Below are 15,912 nucleotides of genomic sequence, written 5' to 3' on the forward strand. Positions count from 1 at the left end.
CCCAGGAGAGCTAAATTTCAAGTAAGAGTCATGTTTCTTTTCACTGGAAGTTAATAAAGGACATGTATTTGAAAATTAGTTACTGTGAACTTCTGGAAAATAATTGTTACAGCCAGCTAGGTGAGACTGAGATAAATTGAGGAATAATCTTCCTGTGCTGAGTGAAGTGAGTTCAACAGTTCTTGAGTAATAACAATCCTTTAAAAAAGAGAAATGAGACCAAATTTCACATCCTTTACCTTTCTCTTGCTATATCTAAGCAAACCTTTTCCTGAGGGGAGGAGTGGTGAAGGGGAAACAAAAAGAAGAATCTGTAGCTGGAATATAAGGCTTGAATAACCAAATGTCCAGGACCAGAGGGTGCCCAGCATCCAAATTGAAGCAGCTCTTGTGCCTTGTTCCGTCACTAGGCCATGACCATGTTTCCTCCTAGGGTTAGAGGTCAGTGTAGAAATTTTGTGCTGTGGAGATTATGAATGAAGAGAGGAGAGCAAACTAGGCTCTGCTCCATGAACCTCCTGGAATGTTCCCTTCCCTGGCTGTGGGCAGTGAGTGGGTGGCCTGGCTGCAGCTGCAGGGTTCCCTTTGAAGCCCTGGAGAGCTGCAGCGTGGTCAAGGCAAGGAGATAGCACAGGTTCCACCCCCACATCCTCCCAGGCAGCATTCCTGGGAGCTGCCTCCCTGAGGATGCCTCTCTCCAAGACAGCACTGCTTGGGAGAGCAGACCACCTCTAGGGGCTTGAGAAAGCCAAACTCCTCTGCTCTGGGGGCTGAAGCTCTGCTGCTTTGAGCACAGTGATGAATTTTGGCTGGAGACAAAGCCCTCACCTGGCTGGGGAGAGAACAGGCTCATCATTTTTGCCTTCATTCTTTGCTCACCCAGGACAGCTCATGAATATCCATGTCTGAGCTCTCTGGAGCTGGGAATTGCTGTGGGTTGGGTGCTGCTCACCACAGGTGTGTCTGGTTTGGAACTCTCCTCCCAGTGCTGTTGGTGACAAGGGAGTCTGCTGTCCTCTGTGCAAGGAGCCTTTCCCAGGGCCCAGCTGCTGCTGGGTTTGGTGCTCAGAAGGGAAAGAGCTGCAGCTCCTTCCCCAAACCAGCTCAGTGTGATCTCCATCAGCCTTGTTTTTATCCATGGCTTCCTCTAAGAAAAGGTTTGTCATTGCCTTATGTGCCTTGGGATTTTCAGGGAAAGTGAGTGAAAGACAGGCTGTTCTGAGGATAATTATACTGACATGGCCATCACTGCCCTGTATGAGGGGAATTGTCCACTCTTGTGTAATTTGGGCAATGAAACTGCTACTGATAAAACCAACCCACCTTGCAGAGTTGGAGATATTCACTCCTGCCTGTGTCTGGGCACTGATTCCTCCATCTCTTTGCAGAGTTGGGCTGTGCTGTGCACAGGCAGCAGTTGAGGCTCCCTAGGAATGATGGACCACTGGCCCTCAGGGCTTCTCTGCCATGAGGTGTAATGAGCAATTCAAGTGATGGGTGAGATGGCAAGAACCAAAACCCCAAAACTCTGTGAAATGAAGGGTCGCCTGGCAGGTTTTGGTTGAGATTGACTGAAATTCTTATAGGTTGGGTGGCCGAGGGGAACAGGAGAAGAGCTTGTAATTAAAATTTCTGAGCTTTAATCATGAATAAAAGCAATAAACCAGCAACATTTTTCCCCCACCAGCATATTCCCCTGGTGCTGGTTGCCAGACCAACTCCTTGGTAATTTACTGGAACCAGATAAGGAGGAGGAGAGGGATCCTCCTGGGAGCTGTGCCTTTTTGGCAACTAAGCCCCAGTTGTGGAGACTTTAACTAACAGTTAGTTTAGTCTACAGTTGTACTGAGGTAACATCCAGCTCTTGCTTGGCTCCAAGATCCAGCCATGAAAAGCCTGTTTGCAAGGAGGAGGGACAGAGTGACCTGTCTGATGGAGAGGAATGTGCAATTTTCTTGTCTGCAGTCACATCACTTGTTTTTCTTCCAACAGCCTGCCTTGATGTCTTCTGTGGAAACCTAAAGGAAGCTTTGCAGTGGTGTTTTAGTGCCCTTTGTAATGCAGTTACTTGCCAAGTTCTCCACCAAATAAAACTTCTTGTGGGGTTGAGCACTGATTGAGTTGCCAGAGTACCCACTCAGGGTTACTCCCATGTGGCTGTGGACTTCTCCCTCTGCTCTACGGGGTGGTTTTTATAGCTGATGCCCTGTGTCACAGGGTTGTCTGGAGCTGCACTTCCCTCCTGAGGGTAACAACAAGAGGTTGATCTTTGCTGAAGGTTGTACCTGGTCTCTCTCATTAATGTTCCCTAAGCATCACCTCCCCTTTTCTTTCCAGTTTCTGAATGTATTAGCACAACCTTCAACCTCAGTCACTTTTATTTCTCAGCCATGGCACATATCTTTTCCCTCCTGCAGCACCACCATGGCTATGAGGCACTTTTCTGGGTGCAAGTTCTAATGTCCATGATCTCCTGGGTTGGCAGGATGCCCAAGTACAAGGAGAAAGTCACTTTGCCCTTCCAAATCAAGTTTTGATTGGAAGTTTTGAGTTAATTATCTGTTTACTTGGACAGAGTGTGTCCTTGCATGTAGGGAAGATAATCTTGCCATCTGGATTAGGGTCAGAGGAGTTCAGAGCTTTGGCACAGCAGTGGGAGGGAGGGAGGGAGGGATGGGTGGCTCCCAGGGGAAGGACAAGGGCCATAGGGCTGCGTGGGTATTTGAGGACTGGGTGTTGACCCTTGTGCTATCACAGACTCTGGATATGGTTGTGGGCGAGGCCCAAATCACCTAAACTCTGCCTTGGTAAGTGGAAAGGAGCAATTCAAGGAGACTGAAGTTAAACTGGGGGAGATCATGGAAGGGACTGGGAAGTCAAAGGCCCAGGAAGAGATGAGTAGTAAATCCAATCTGCAGTGGAGTGTAAATCAGAAGTATTCCTAATTTGTGTTGTAACAACCTGTTGTGGGGATGCTCATGGGAGTTGAGTCACAGTCCTGCTCTGTGGTCTGCCAGCACAGCAGTGGGGCCAGGGCATCCTGTCACCTTGTGGGAAGGAGGGAGAAAGCCCCAGATCTGTGGGGTGACTGGGAGAGTGGGGTCATCTCCCAGTAACACAAATACTTCAGATGGATCAGCATGGATCCAACAGGAAGGGAAAAGCTTGATGGGATACCTTGGGGCACAGAAGAACCTTGCAGAGTTGTGATGCAAGGCTTCTCTCCAAAGACATGTTGGGCAGCCTTGTGCTCCTAAGACTAAGTACAAAGCAAAAAACATTTTCTGGATGTCCTTTAATGCTGTCCCATGTGGCTGCTGGTGCTCATTGTTTTTCCTTGCTCACAGTGCCTCTGACTGCCATGGGGGACTCCAGCATGGACCCAACCATCTCTGCTGCTGACAGCACTGCACAGCAGGACTCTCTCTTCAGCATGATGGACGTGTTCCTCATCTCCCTCATCACTGGACTTTTTACCTATTGGTTCTTCTTCCGCAAGAAAAAGGAGGAAGTGCCCGACCTCCCCAAAATGCAGTCAGTGTAAGTAGCAACTCTGAGGCTTCGTGGCACCGGTGGAGCTTTTCTCTCTTGCTTGTGGTGGGTTCTAGGAGGCTTAGCTGGATTGTGGGAGGTCGGAGAGGGGGCGTTTCTCTGCCCTCAGCTGCTGCGTGCTCTGCTCACAATGCAGAAATCCCGGTGGAAGAGCCGGGCTGCAGTTCTGCCTTGCCCCACCGTGTGGCCCAAAGTGGGAACTGGCCTTTCCCAAGCAAGGCAGGAAAGCCTCTGGCTGTACTTCAGAACTCTTAAGGATTTTATTCTCGGTGTTTTCTGATAAAAGTCACACTTAGGTAGATCTGGAGAAAGGTGGACATGCTCCTAAACAGATTTCCTATTGGAGATTTTATCTACCCTTAGCTATGAAGGAAAGGAATAGTCTTGGGGAGCTGGGAGATAGTTCCTGGGATGACCCACTTGGCAGCTTCTGTAAAACTTGATTGGCTTTTGATGCCAGGCTACCACAGCAGTGGGAGACTGGATTTGGAGAGGAAATGCTTTGTTCCACCTTGTCTTCTGCAAAAGGCTTGGTACCAGGAACGAGCCATGCAGGTGGAGATCTGGGTGCATTTTGTTCCTCGTTTCAGTCACATTCCAAACTTAATATCAGTTTTCTGCTGGACCTTTTAGCTCATTCTTTGTTTCTGGCGTTGCAGGAGGTTGGAATGTACATTTTCTGGCTGGCAGGGTTTTAAAGGACAGCAGTGTCCCTGGCTGCGGTACCTTGTACAGATGGGTGTACACACATGGCTGGCAGCAGCCTAGCTGCCTGTGCCCGCCCAGCTTTACCTTGGGAATGTGTTCTCTTGGATTGTTGGGAAGCTTTCCCTCCTGTGCCTGCCAGCCAGGGCTGTGTGTGTCAGTGCACGTGGTCACCTTTGGAGAGTGTAAGAATGGCTGTGCTGCAGTGAGAGCTGGGCTGGCTGGGGAAAGGACACTACCCATCTGAAATTGGATCCTGGCATGGCACAGCCTGGGCTCCCTTGCTCCCTGTCCTTGTGACTGATTCCACCTACAGCCCATCATGTGCAGCTCTTCCAGAGGCTGTGGTGACCTTGCAGAGAAGCTTTGACTTCTGGTTGTGTGTTATCACCTTGTTCTGCTGCAGGGCCTCAGTACTTGGGCTTCCATCCCAGCCTGGCTGCAGGTCCTGGCACTGAGCTGCCTCACAGGCAGTTTGTTTCCTCTGTGGGGTCTGTGCTGCCTTCTCTGTCTCTCTGAGCAGTGATGGGAGGGAGCAACTGCTCCTGGTAGGAGATGTGGAACAGCAGCACCTCCTGTTGCTGATAACCAGAGAAGTGAGGTTGTTCTGCAAGTTGTCTGACACAACTGCATTCAGAAAAGTGTCAGCCAGGCAAGTGCAGAGTAAGAGGAGACTGTGAAGTGGTTTTTCCTTGTACCCTGCTGCAGCCTTGCTGTGGTCATTGTATCAAGCTGATCCAAGGGCAGTGTGACCCTAAAAGCCAAGGCTGTGGCTGGTGGCACATCCATCCTTCAGGACAGAGACAATGACTTCCTGCAGCTTTTGCAGTGGGTTTTTTATGAGACTCCTGGAACTGGGAGAAAAATGAATAGGAAAACAAGCTTGGTCAGCCTTGGGTTTCCTTCCCTCCTGTAATCCTTGAATCTGGGGTGGAGTTTCCTTTCTGATGAACAAGCAAATCAGGATCACACTGTCAGCCTCTGCCTGTGGCTGGCTGGTGGGCCCCTGGGCAGGCAGGGAAGCTGTCCCAGACCCATGAAGGCAGAGAGGCTTCAGTGGGGCTGTCTCTGGCTGGAGAGGAGAGCCTTGACCTTTAGAGGGGTTACATTTCCTCAGCTCGTTCTCTGCAGCTCTGCCAAAGTGCCCTGAATTGTTTTATCTGATGGCATTGGGTGATGGTTTCTGTTGTGTCACTTTGGCCCCCCAACTTCAGCCTCAGAATACTGGAGGATGAAAGTGCTGAATAACAATTCAGACACATCACAGTGGCTGCTACTTTAACGATTTGTTGCAATGCTGAAGAGTGCTAGCAGAATCTCTGACCTAAACACAGCATCCAGCACCTCAGTGCCCTTCTGGGGTTTTTGAGAGCAGCACACTTTCATAAAACCATGTCAGCTCAGCAGGGACTGCAAAGGAAATGCCACTGTTGTTACTGCCCTTGATTGTGGAGGAGCAGATACGTGGTTGAGATGCCCCGTCCTGGATGGCAGCTGGACTGGGTTCTCTTTGCATGGCCTGGGATCATGATCTTGCACCAGCAGTGCATCTCCAGGTTCAGCCACAGCTCAGAGAGGGATCAGGCTGCTGATTTTCACCCTTAAGCCAAGTGGAGCTGCTTTCTTGCCCAAAGTGCCCACAGAAGGGATAGAACCCAGCACATGCAGTGGTTTCCTGCAAATGAGGTGTCCCGTACCTGTGATGTGTAACGTGTGTGTGGGCCAGGCTGGGATCCCACTGACTGAGCATTGCTTGTGTTTTGACCATTTTCAGACTTAATTAAAACCACCAGAGCAGCCCTCCCTGCAGCCTGCTCTGCAGATGTCATTAGGGAGAGCAGCTCTGGATCACCACGCAGCCACAGCCACCACGCTTCCTCGCAGGGCCATTGCTGGGGAACACAGGAATTTAGTTTTGTTCTTTGGCTGCTCCTCCTCTGCAAGTTTCTCAATCACAGATTTCTTTCCCTTCTCCTGTCTCCACTCTGCAGACAATCATCCTGGGGAGATGCAGGTAGGACAGCCATTGGTATGCTGAGTATCACCCTCTCCCTTCTCCCCCCTCTCTAACATTGTTTGGGATAGAAACTGGCTTATCTCTGTTCTGCAGCTATGCAGAAATCCATTCCCTGGTACTTGTAGGGCTTCCTGTGGCAGGAATTGCTCCAAGTCAGCCTGATTAGCTCTCTGCTCTGCCTGTGTGTGTGTGAGAGAGACCATCTCTAATTTAATTTAATAGGATCCTGAGGAAAACAAACTCCTTTGAGCTGCCTCCGTAATGGCACTGCCATAGTTACCCGAAGCGTTGCTCACGCAGTGTCTGGAATCGTTTAATTCAGCTACAGCATCAAGCTTTTTTCCTTTTTTTTTTTATTTAAATAAAAGAATATATATAAAAGCAGCTGTGATATAAACAGTTTCCAAGGGAACGAGGCTGGGGGAGGGTTTTGTGTCCCGTCCCCTGCTCCATGCGGATGGGAGAGGGACGTGTGCTGCGGAGGATCCTGGGAGGTTTCATTCTCCACTCCTAATTCCTTTCTGCCACTGCTGCCAGATGTTGCAGTTTCTCAGGACTGCGCAGATCCACTCAGTAACTTCCAAAGCCCCACCAGGAGGATTGGAGTGGACGGGACCACTCCTGCTATGACCCGTGCCGGGACCTTTTGTGCCGGCTCTCTTCTCCTCAACAAAAGGCTGACGCTCAGTTTTAACACCCAGGAGGAGCAGAATGGAAAGGCCTGTGTGCCTGTGGCTCCAGAGCTAAGTTAGATCCGTCCCCCCACAGCTCCCTTTGCAGACACACAGCTGCCCTGGACTCTTTGTCTGCCTCCTCCCTGCCCTGCCATGGGCTGTGTGTACTCGGCCCCGCAGGAAGAGCCCGCCGTGGCCAGGTGAGTTACTCTGCCCGATGGGCTGGCGGGATCCTTCCGGCTCCAAAGCTGGGTGGAGTGGGTGCCTCCTCCCTCTGCAAAAGGAGGAGAAGGAAGGGGAAAGGCTCTGCTTGGAAGCTGGCTGCTCCGGAGGAGACCCTGCTGTTGGTGCTCGGTTTCTGTGCAGCATCCAGGCTGCGTTGTCACTTCTGGATGTATCTGTGCTTTCAGCAGGAAAGCCACGGGAACAGGAGCTTTCTGAGGGAGAGGTGTTCCGCTGAGACAGACTTTGCTGTTGTTACTGAGCTGTTGAGAGCTTCCTCTCCTGTCCTTTCTTTCTCCTGGAACCAAAGTGACAGAGAGCTCAGGGAGTTGTTTGTGCTGTGGGCTCTCACCAAGGGTGGGAGAGCTGTACAAGCTACAGACTCACTCTGACAATGGGGTTAATCCCCTTCCTTCCACCCAACGCTTCTTCTGGTGCTGGTAACTGCTACCCTGAGCTGTGTAAGCTGTAAGAGCAGTCCTTGCTGAGGACAAACTTTCTTTTCCAAGTTTTCCTGGCAGAGCAGTGCAAATGAGTGTAGTTTCTGCCTTTGGTGCCTGTGTGTTTTCGCTGCTCAGATTTTCAGGCCACCCTGATGAAGCAATTTCAGGGAGTTGTGTAGCCTTTTTTTCCAAAGCCAGGCTCATTATTTCTTCTGTATCTGAGCCACAGCCTGTTCTCCAGCACTCACTTCAGTGCAGGGTTGCCTCCTTTGAAAACAGACGAGCTCCATGTGCTGCTCCCTTTTCTCTTCCAAAGGGAGCTTGCTGAAAGGATCTAAAAACTTTTCTTCTTCTCCTCCTTTAAAAGTATTTTGTTTAGTAGTTAACCCAACAGTTGTTTTAATTGGATCTCGTTTGCAGAGGGCAGGAATTAAAGAAGTTCACCAAGGAGCCAAAAACTAAGTGAGAGCTGTGCCTTGAGAGCTCTCCTGAGCCCCTGTTCTGGCTGCAGCATGGGCAGGGCTGGGGCTGCTCCCTTGAGGTATTTGTGCTATCCCGGTTCCCAACAGGGGACAAATGACAACATGGGGAGACTGTTAACTGCTGAGAGAGCCAAGCAGGGATGTGAGGCAGCTCTCCTGGGAGCAAGGCTGCCTTGGGGAGCTTTTTAGGGTCGGCTTTGCTTGTCCTTTGTGTGTGCTTTGTCTTTTGTATGAGACTGGTGGTGCTCAGAGCTGTCGGGCCCAGTTAGGGAGCTCCTTGATCCCTTTGGGTATCAAGGGGTGCTCGAAGGGATGTTTTATGAATGTCCCCCACCCTGCTGTTCTGCGTGTGCGTGCTCTCCACAAATGCCTCGGCACATCCACCCAGAGGATCCCTCCCTCTGGGCTACAGAGTTGAGGAAACTGTTAGCAAGCTCTTCACATTCTCACATGGGCTGGAGCCAAAACCATTTGTTTTTTTTTGCCTGGAGGCTTCTCTCTTCCCACAGGAGACCCGGCCTTGCATTCTTCCACTGTGGAATGGGAATGGGTCCCACATTCATCTTCCCTGCTACCGAAGTTTTGGTGGGGAGGACAGCAAGGGAGCTCCTGTCCTTGCCTGCTCTGAAAAGCTCCCAGCACCTATCTGACTGTAGCTATGGTCACCTCTGCTTATGAGGCTCCCAGGGTCCCCAGGGCTGGGCTGTTTTCACTCCATGACACTGAAAATCCAAAGATGTGCTAATGATAGCAAAGCTCTTCTGTCTCCCTCCCTGACAGGGCAGCCACAACCATGTGAATCCCCACCTCCATGTTTCTGGCTCTGCTGGGATTTGTCTCCATTCCAAGCTTGGGAAAGCCATGTCCATACAATAATGCAAATGTTCTGTACAGGAGATCCATCCTGGGGATGGGAACCCAGCATAGAACGAGCTCCACAGGACCTTGGCTGGCAGTAGTTGCCTTTCTGGGAGCTCTGTGGGTCTGATCAGCTGCATGTGCTGCTCCACAGGGTTCTCCAGCTCTGGGACTCATGTCTGGCATGCTGTTTTGAGGTTGAAACAGCCGATTTTTAGCCCTGTTTGACTTCAGGTTTGGGGGATGTGGCATGGGGAGCATGGCTTAGGACTGATCCTGCCTGCCCACAGTGGTGTAGGAAGCAGGGAGTTCTTCATTCCTTTCTTTCAAACCATGGCTTGGCCCCTGAGACTTATCTGGAGACCTGCTCCTCTGAGATCCTTTAACCTGCTCAGCTGTGAAACCTCTCAGAGCAGTTGATAAAGGTTTCCTGGTGGGCAGGGCTGAGTGCCTGGGCTTTTCCTGTGGAAGGATTCACTGATGAGGGTTAGGCAGGGGCTCAGCTTTTCTCCTCTGCTCCAAGTGCTCCATGGTTGTGTGCAGAAGCCCTGTGGTTGTGCAGTGGCCATCCCTGGGACAGGATAGATAACAGTGGTCACTGGGGATTCACACACTTTTGGGCAGCTTTCCTGAGATCTGGGTGCCACTTTCCCCCCACTTGCTTATTCCTGACCTCAAAAATGAACGTGCTCATCTGAAAAGAGGTTCTTCCTGTCTTTCAGAGTAGCTCCAGCGAGAGACAGCAGCTTCATTGAGAAGATGAAGAAGACGGTAAGCTGCTAGTTCTGCTTCCAAGGGGTGCTGGGGAGGTGGGGGAACTCATGGCCATCTCAGTTTCCTCTGGAAACTGTCAGCAGGAGGAACTGGTTTGGATGCAGACATATGCCTGCTGCAGAGAGCATCCAGAGGAAGGCTGTGTGAGCAGCCAGGAATAGCTCTTTTAGTCTGTGCCTGAGAGTTGTTCTTGGAGAAGAAATTAAAGTGAAAATTCGGTGGAAAAAAATAATGTAATATGAGATCAAAGTCAGGAGGGAAATGGCAGAGACTTAAAAGTCATTGGCTGGCAGTTGTTTATCTGTGTGATTGGTTCCCAAACTGGCTGGCTGAGGAATGGGAATTGTTGTACACAGAACTGTCAGCTTTTGACTCTGCTGGTCCGGACACAGGAGGAAGCAGAGGAAGAAAGAAAAGCTGGATGCATTTTCCATTTTATTTCAAAGTAGCTGGCTTGCAGCAGAGCAGGAGCTCTGGTGCTTAGGCACTTACCCAGAGCCTTTGGCAAGTTCTGCATTCTCATCCAGGGTGTTCCCTGTTTCCAGGAGTCACGCTGCAGCCTCAGAGTTAAGAATAAATCTGGAAGGTTTATTCTTTACTTTGGGTTTTAGTCTGACCTGAGTCTCCCCTCTGAGAGTAGCAAGAGTCATGTTCTCATTAACAGCTCAGCCTTGAGTTTTCTGCCAAACCCTTGGAGTCCTGCACAGGCGCAGACTCCTGGTTTGCAGTCCAGGATTCCTGATCTCAGGCATTTCCTTTGTCTGTGCTTCATCCATGCATTTGCCAAATGACTAATCACCATTTAAAAGGGGTTTTTCTTTTTCCCCAGGGCCGAAATATTGTGGTTTTCTATGGTTCCCAGACGGGCACAGCAGAGGAGTTTGCCAATCGCCTCTCCAAAGATGCCCATCGCTATGGCCTCCGGGGCATGGCAGCAGATCCAGAGGAGTATGACCTGGTAATTTAGCCCTGAGCAGCCTTGGGATAGAAACAACTTTTTAGTTCCCCCTAAAACAATCCAATGACCCTGGCCAAGGGACAGTTGTGTCATTTAGGGGAGAAAAGATCAGCCTAAGAGGGCTGAGGGCTTGGTCCTTGCCATTCTGCATTCTCCTGATCCCTTAAAGCCTTGCATGGAAAATCCCATTGCTTTTCTGGTGGGGTAGAAATACTGACTTGCAGTCCAGTGAGGGTGGCTGCCTTTATTTTTCCTGCCATTTTGTGTGGATTTGGCCTTTCCCAACCCTTCTGTAAACGTGTGGTGCTGTTCACACACGTACACTGTGGGAATAGGAATTGCCCAACAGCCGCAGTGTGGGATCCTTGAAGATTCCTTCTTTCCTCTGCTTGCAGTCGGACCTGAGTCGCCTCTCTGAGATTGACAAGTCCTTGGCTGTGTTCTGCATGGCCACCTATGGAGAGGGGGATCCCACAGATAATGCCCAGGATTTCTACGACTGGCTGCAGGAGGCTGATGCTGACCTGTCGGGTCTCCGCTTTGCAGTAAGTGGCCCCGTTCCAATTTTTGTGTTGTATTTGGGCAGGAAGGCCAAGAGCTCTCCAAATTGGCTTGGGGAGAGGCCCAACACGATGTCTATACTTTGTACACCTTGTCTAGGATGAGGTCCCTGCTGTCTTCCTGCCCCAGGCTTTGTGGACACTTGCAAATGTACATCTGGAGGCTTTAAATGCAAATGTCAGAGTTCTCTCTCCACTCCCTAAATCACGAGGGTTTCCTGGTATGAACAGCCCCAAACAGCCTTGTAGGCACTGAATACAAGTCTGTAAATGAGCTACAGGCTGCTGCTGCTCTTCAGAAGCTAATTGAGCAGCCTGGGGCCAGATCTTCTCCCACAAATTAAATCACTTGGAGGAGTGTGTAGCTCCCTTCCCGTGCTGAGCTGAATAACTGGCTGAGAAACAACCACCTCACCAAAACTCTGGCCAAGTTTGTTAGGCAGCATAATATTGCAAATGAGAATAAAATCCACTGGTGGAGGAGTTGTGAGGCTGCTCTGTGTGAAGCAGTGAGCAAATTGTATACTGTGTGGTTTGTGGGAGGCAAAGGCCAGCAATGGGTCTCCAGGCAGTCCAGGTTCTTACTGGTCTCACAAAGAGAGGTGCAGGAGCTCCTGGAAGTGCATCCAGGCTCAAGGGAGGTGCTGATGGCTCCTAACCACACACTCTCCAGCAGTAGATTCTTACTGGGGAACTGATGGGGGAGCTGGGAGAGGTCTCACTCTCTTTCTTCTACATCCTTTGTGGGGTGATACCAGCCCAGAGGATGCCAAATGGATGGGGAAAGTCCACCTCCTGCTTCTCTGTGCTCATGAGTGTTCCCTTCCAGGTCTTTGGGCTGGGGAACAAGACTTATGAGCACTTCAATGCCATGGGGAAGTACGTGGACAAGAGACTGGAGGAACTCGGAGCCCAGCGTATCTTTGAGCTGGGGCTGGGAGATGATGATGGCAAGTGAGTGCCTTGGGCTGAGGGGCTGGTCAGAGCTGGCTGAAAGCGTCGTAAAATGGACCTTGGCACTACCAAGACAGAAATAAACTCCACAGGGCTTGTTGTTGGGGTTGACATGTTTTTTGAGTGTCTGTGTCTGCTGTGTCTCCCACAATCAGCTCCCTGTGCACAGGGAGTGTCCTAAGGGATCCTGTGTCTGGGAAATCCCACATCAGCTTTAAACGCACATGGGTACTCCTCTGCCTTTGCCCTGCTGCAGCCTGTGTGGATAAACTCATCCATCTCAGTGAAGGAGGCAGGTTAATCTCCTTGGGAGGTGTTTTGTGGTGAGAGGAAGCAATTTTCCAACTCAATGAGAATTTTTTTTTTTTTAATCTCCCTGTGTTCACCTGAGCACCTTGGGACATTACATCAATCTGTGGCTCCACCTCTAAGGTCTGCAGGGCCTTATGGGAGGGATATGCCCTGTGTGGAGGGCTCTGAGCCTGGAAAAATAAGTGGAATCATGACCTTTTAGGAAGGTCTCCTTGTGCCAGGGGTGGACAGCAGGGAGCTGAGTTTTTTAAAGACTGAGCCTAACTAACAAAGCCTTCCTTGGCAGACCTGGGGAAGGGAGGACTGTCTGGTGTAGCAACAGTTCCCACTCAGTGCTGTGCAGATGCTTTCCTGGTGATCTGTGGGCCTCTGGAGGTACCAAAGGTGCCTGGGTCTAAGGCAAATGCCTTTTCCCACAGTGATGGGAGGAGGACCATAGGGATCTCAGGTGGCTGCTCTGGGAATGGGGCTGGGTTATTGACTCTCTCTTCTGCCCTGGCTAGCCTGGAAGAGGACTTCATCACCTGGAGAGAGCAGTTCTGGCCAGCAGTGTGTGAACACTTTGGAGTGGAGGCTACAGGAGAAGAGTCCAGGTGTGTTTGGGAGCAACTCCTCTTGGGTGGCAGAGACTGACCACCTCTGACTGGTGGCTGTGCCATCAACCCTGGGCTGCTGTTCCCTTTCCTCTGTACTGCCTCCCCTTCCAGACTCAAGGAGGGTACAAGTGGAGTATAGCAGGGTGTGGTGCTGTTTGGCCTGAGCCTGTCCTGGTGTGAGTCTGAGCCCAGCTCTGGATTTCTGTTCTGAGTGAGGAGATGGGTTTGGTTTGGTTTCCTTTGGGGCTGGCTGTGCTGGTTATGAGGCTTCATGGAGGCTGAGGGTTCCCCTTGCTTTTGGGCTTTCTGCAAAAAAAATGTCCCTCATGTCTCAAGGGGGGCAAAGGGGTGGAATTTGCATTTTTTTTTGAGCTGCAGCAAATCCAGCAAAGGGGGTGATGGTTCCAGCTGTTCCCTGTGGGTTCCAGTCTGACTTGTTTCTCTTTCCTCTCCCCTTTCCCCCTCTAGCATCCGGCAGTACGAGCTGGTGGTGCACACAGATGTGAACATGAACAAAGTGTACACGGGGGAGATGGGCCGACTCAAGAGCTACGAGAACCAGAAGCCGTGAGTGCCAAACCCCCTGGGCAGGGTGTACGTGGGGCAGGTCTTGGCTGGTGGCTCCTTGATGTTTCTGACAGCACCTGCTGTGCAGGCAGTGCCATTCCTGCAGCCCAGCAGGTCTCTGCCCAAGAGAAATGGGCTCAGATCTCCACTGGGACTCTGAGATTCTCCAAATAATGAATCATTTGTGGTGAGGAGATAGCTGTGGTCATGTGCTGTTTGGCTGGTATATCCACAGCATCTGTCCTGAGCCTTTCTTTACCTGCAATGGCCAATGCTTGATGGCTGCTGGCAGTATTGCTGTGGGGAGATGAGCTTTAAACATTAATTCCAGCCTGAAACATTTCTTTGAAATGTGATAATTCCTCCAATCCACTTCTGTGCCATGTGTCCTTAATGGGACAGAAGCTGTTGACTGCTGGGCTGTGCTGAGAAGGAAAAACATCTGTTTTCTGTGCCAGTGTGGGGAGCAGCAGGATCATGATCTATTTTCTGTGCCAGTGTGGAGAGCAGCAGGATCATAATTTGGTTTCTGCTGTGGTGCAGCGTGCTTTGGAGCAGGAACCAAATCATGGGAGCCTGTTCTGGAGTCAGAGGGAACATGCCTGGATACAAGGAGCTCCATGAGCCTGCAGGAGGGTATCCCAGAACACCCTTGTCTTTCTTCCAGCCCATTTGATGCCAAGAATCCCTTCCTAGCCCAGGTGACGGAGAACCGCAAGCTGAACGAGGGTGGAGAGCGGCACTTGATGCACCTGGAGCTGGATATCTCCAATTCCAAAATCAGGTACTTCCCTGGGAGAACTAGAGACTGCTTCTCTGTTTTGTCAGGAGCAAAGAGCAAGGGTGTGGCACCAGCCTCATCCAGCATTTCAGAAGGGGGCCTTACTCCTTATCACTGCCCCTTTGGGCCTCTGTGCCAGGTACCCTCTGCCAGCACTTGCTCCCAGCTCATGCAGTGCTTTGGGTCCATCCCATCCCACATCCCTGACCTACTTGAGCAGTCCCAGTGGCAAGAATTGTCCAGGAGTCACTCAATAAATGAGAGGGCAGCTGAGCTGTGAGAGAAGGGAGAGCTGAGAATTGCTCTTGCCTGTATTTGCCTGATTTAGGTGTACAAGTATAGGAGGAATAACACTCTGTTCTCAAAACCCTCTCACTGGCTTAAATTCCTTAAATTGTTAGGAAGTCATGAATCCAGGTGGCTTAACATAACAGCTGCAGAGGTTTTGAGGAGCTTTGCTCTGTTCTATTGGGAAATTGACCTCTCCCTGCTGGAACTCTGGCAAAGCTGCTGTTACCTGGGAGATCTCTTGTAAAAAGCTTGGGAAACCATTATCCCAGAATGTCACTGTCACTGCTGGCTCTGTGGATCCTGGTGATGCAGGTCCTGTGCATCAGACCTCAGTGTTGTCCTGCTGCCTCTTGCAGCAGCCCCCTTGTGTTCTGGCTGAGCTGCTGGGGGTGGTGAAGCAGTGGTACAGGTGTTCCATGTGCTCTCCTCCTGCTCTGTGCCAGGTATGAGTCCGGGGACCACGTGGCTGTGTACCCAGCCAACGACTCCTCCCTGGTGAACCAGATTGGTGAGATCCTGGGCACGGACCTGGACACTGTCATGTCCCTAAACAACTTGGATGGTGAGTGTGGATGACCCCTGAGGGTCTCCAGTTCTCCAGCTGTGGCCTCTGTCCTTCACCCTCAGATCCCATGGAGCATCTCCAGGTGTCCCACAGCCCCTGTCAGTGTTGTGCTATTTTAGCAGGGGCTCAGAGCCTGCTTGCTGAGATCAGCTGAAGTGGGTCACTTGTGAAATGTGCTTAGTGAGCTCATTCAACAACAAATTATGTAACAGCACACTCCTAAATATGGAGCATCAGCCCACCAGAGCATCCTTCAGCAGCCCCAGAGCTCCTCAGAGCCCTGAGCATGTGAGATGTTCTTACTCGGTCCTGGGAGGAGGCACAGGCTTGGGGACTGAACTGCCAGCAGGGAGCACTTGTGCTGATCCAAAGAGCTCTTCTGAGTAGCATTCCCAGCAGAGCCAGCCTCTGGCAGGAGGGAGGTGGCAGCTGCTGCCCATCACACTGCTGGAGCAGCACAGCCAGACCTGAGGCAGCAGATGTGCTGGCCCAGAAGCCTGAGAGAGCTCCTGGTTTCTAGAGAGGAAGTGGATTTAATGCATTTCTGGAGCCGGTGGCCCCCTGTACAGTGTCCAGTGCCGTCCAGCCTCACACTGTCATT

General features: G+C 51.0%; 1 protein-coding gene across 3 annotated transcripts in view; it reads left to right on the forward strand.

Annotated features, from left to right (window-relative positions):
• POR (cytochrome p450 oxidoreductase) overlaps positions 1-15,912 on the forward strand; it is a 28,237-nt gene that overhangs the window by 8,618 nt on the left and 3,707 nt on the right. For all 3 annotated transcript variants that reach the window (XM_083875475.1, XM_083875476.1, XM_083875477.1), the window contains 9 exons: positions 3,348-3,540; positions 9,676-9,724; positions 10,557-10,685; positions 11,081-11,230; positions 12,075-12,199; positions 13,015-13,104; positions 13,576-13,674; positions 14,342-14,458; positions 15,190-15,308. In XM_083875475.1, coding sequence (XP_083731601.1) covers positions 3,362-3,540; positions 9,676-9,724; positions 10,557-10,685; positions 11,081-11,230; positions 12,075-12,199; positions 13,015-13,104; positions 13,576-13,674; positions 14,342-14,458; positions 15,190-15,308 — 1,057 coding nt within the window. In that variant the 5' untranslated portion in view covers positions 3,348-3,361. The remainder of the gene's footprint in view (positions 1-3,347; positions 3,541-9,675; positions 9,725-10,556; positions 10,686-11,080; positions 11,231-12,074; positions 12,200-13,014; positions 13,105-13,575; positions 13,675-14,341; positions 14,459-15,189; positions 15,309-15,912) is intronic.

The sequence above is a fragment of the Zosterops lateralis genome, assembly GCF_965231275.1.
Source record: "Zosterops lateralis genome assembly, chromosome: 19".
In the NCBI taxonomy this organism is placed as follows: domain Eukaryota; kingdom Metazoa; phylum Chordata; class Aves; order Passeriformes; family Zosteropidae; genus Zosterops; species Zosterops lateralis.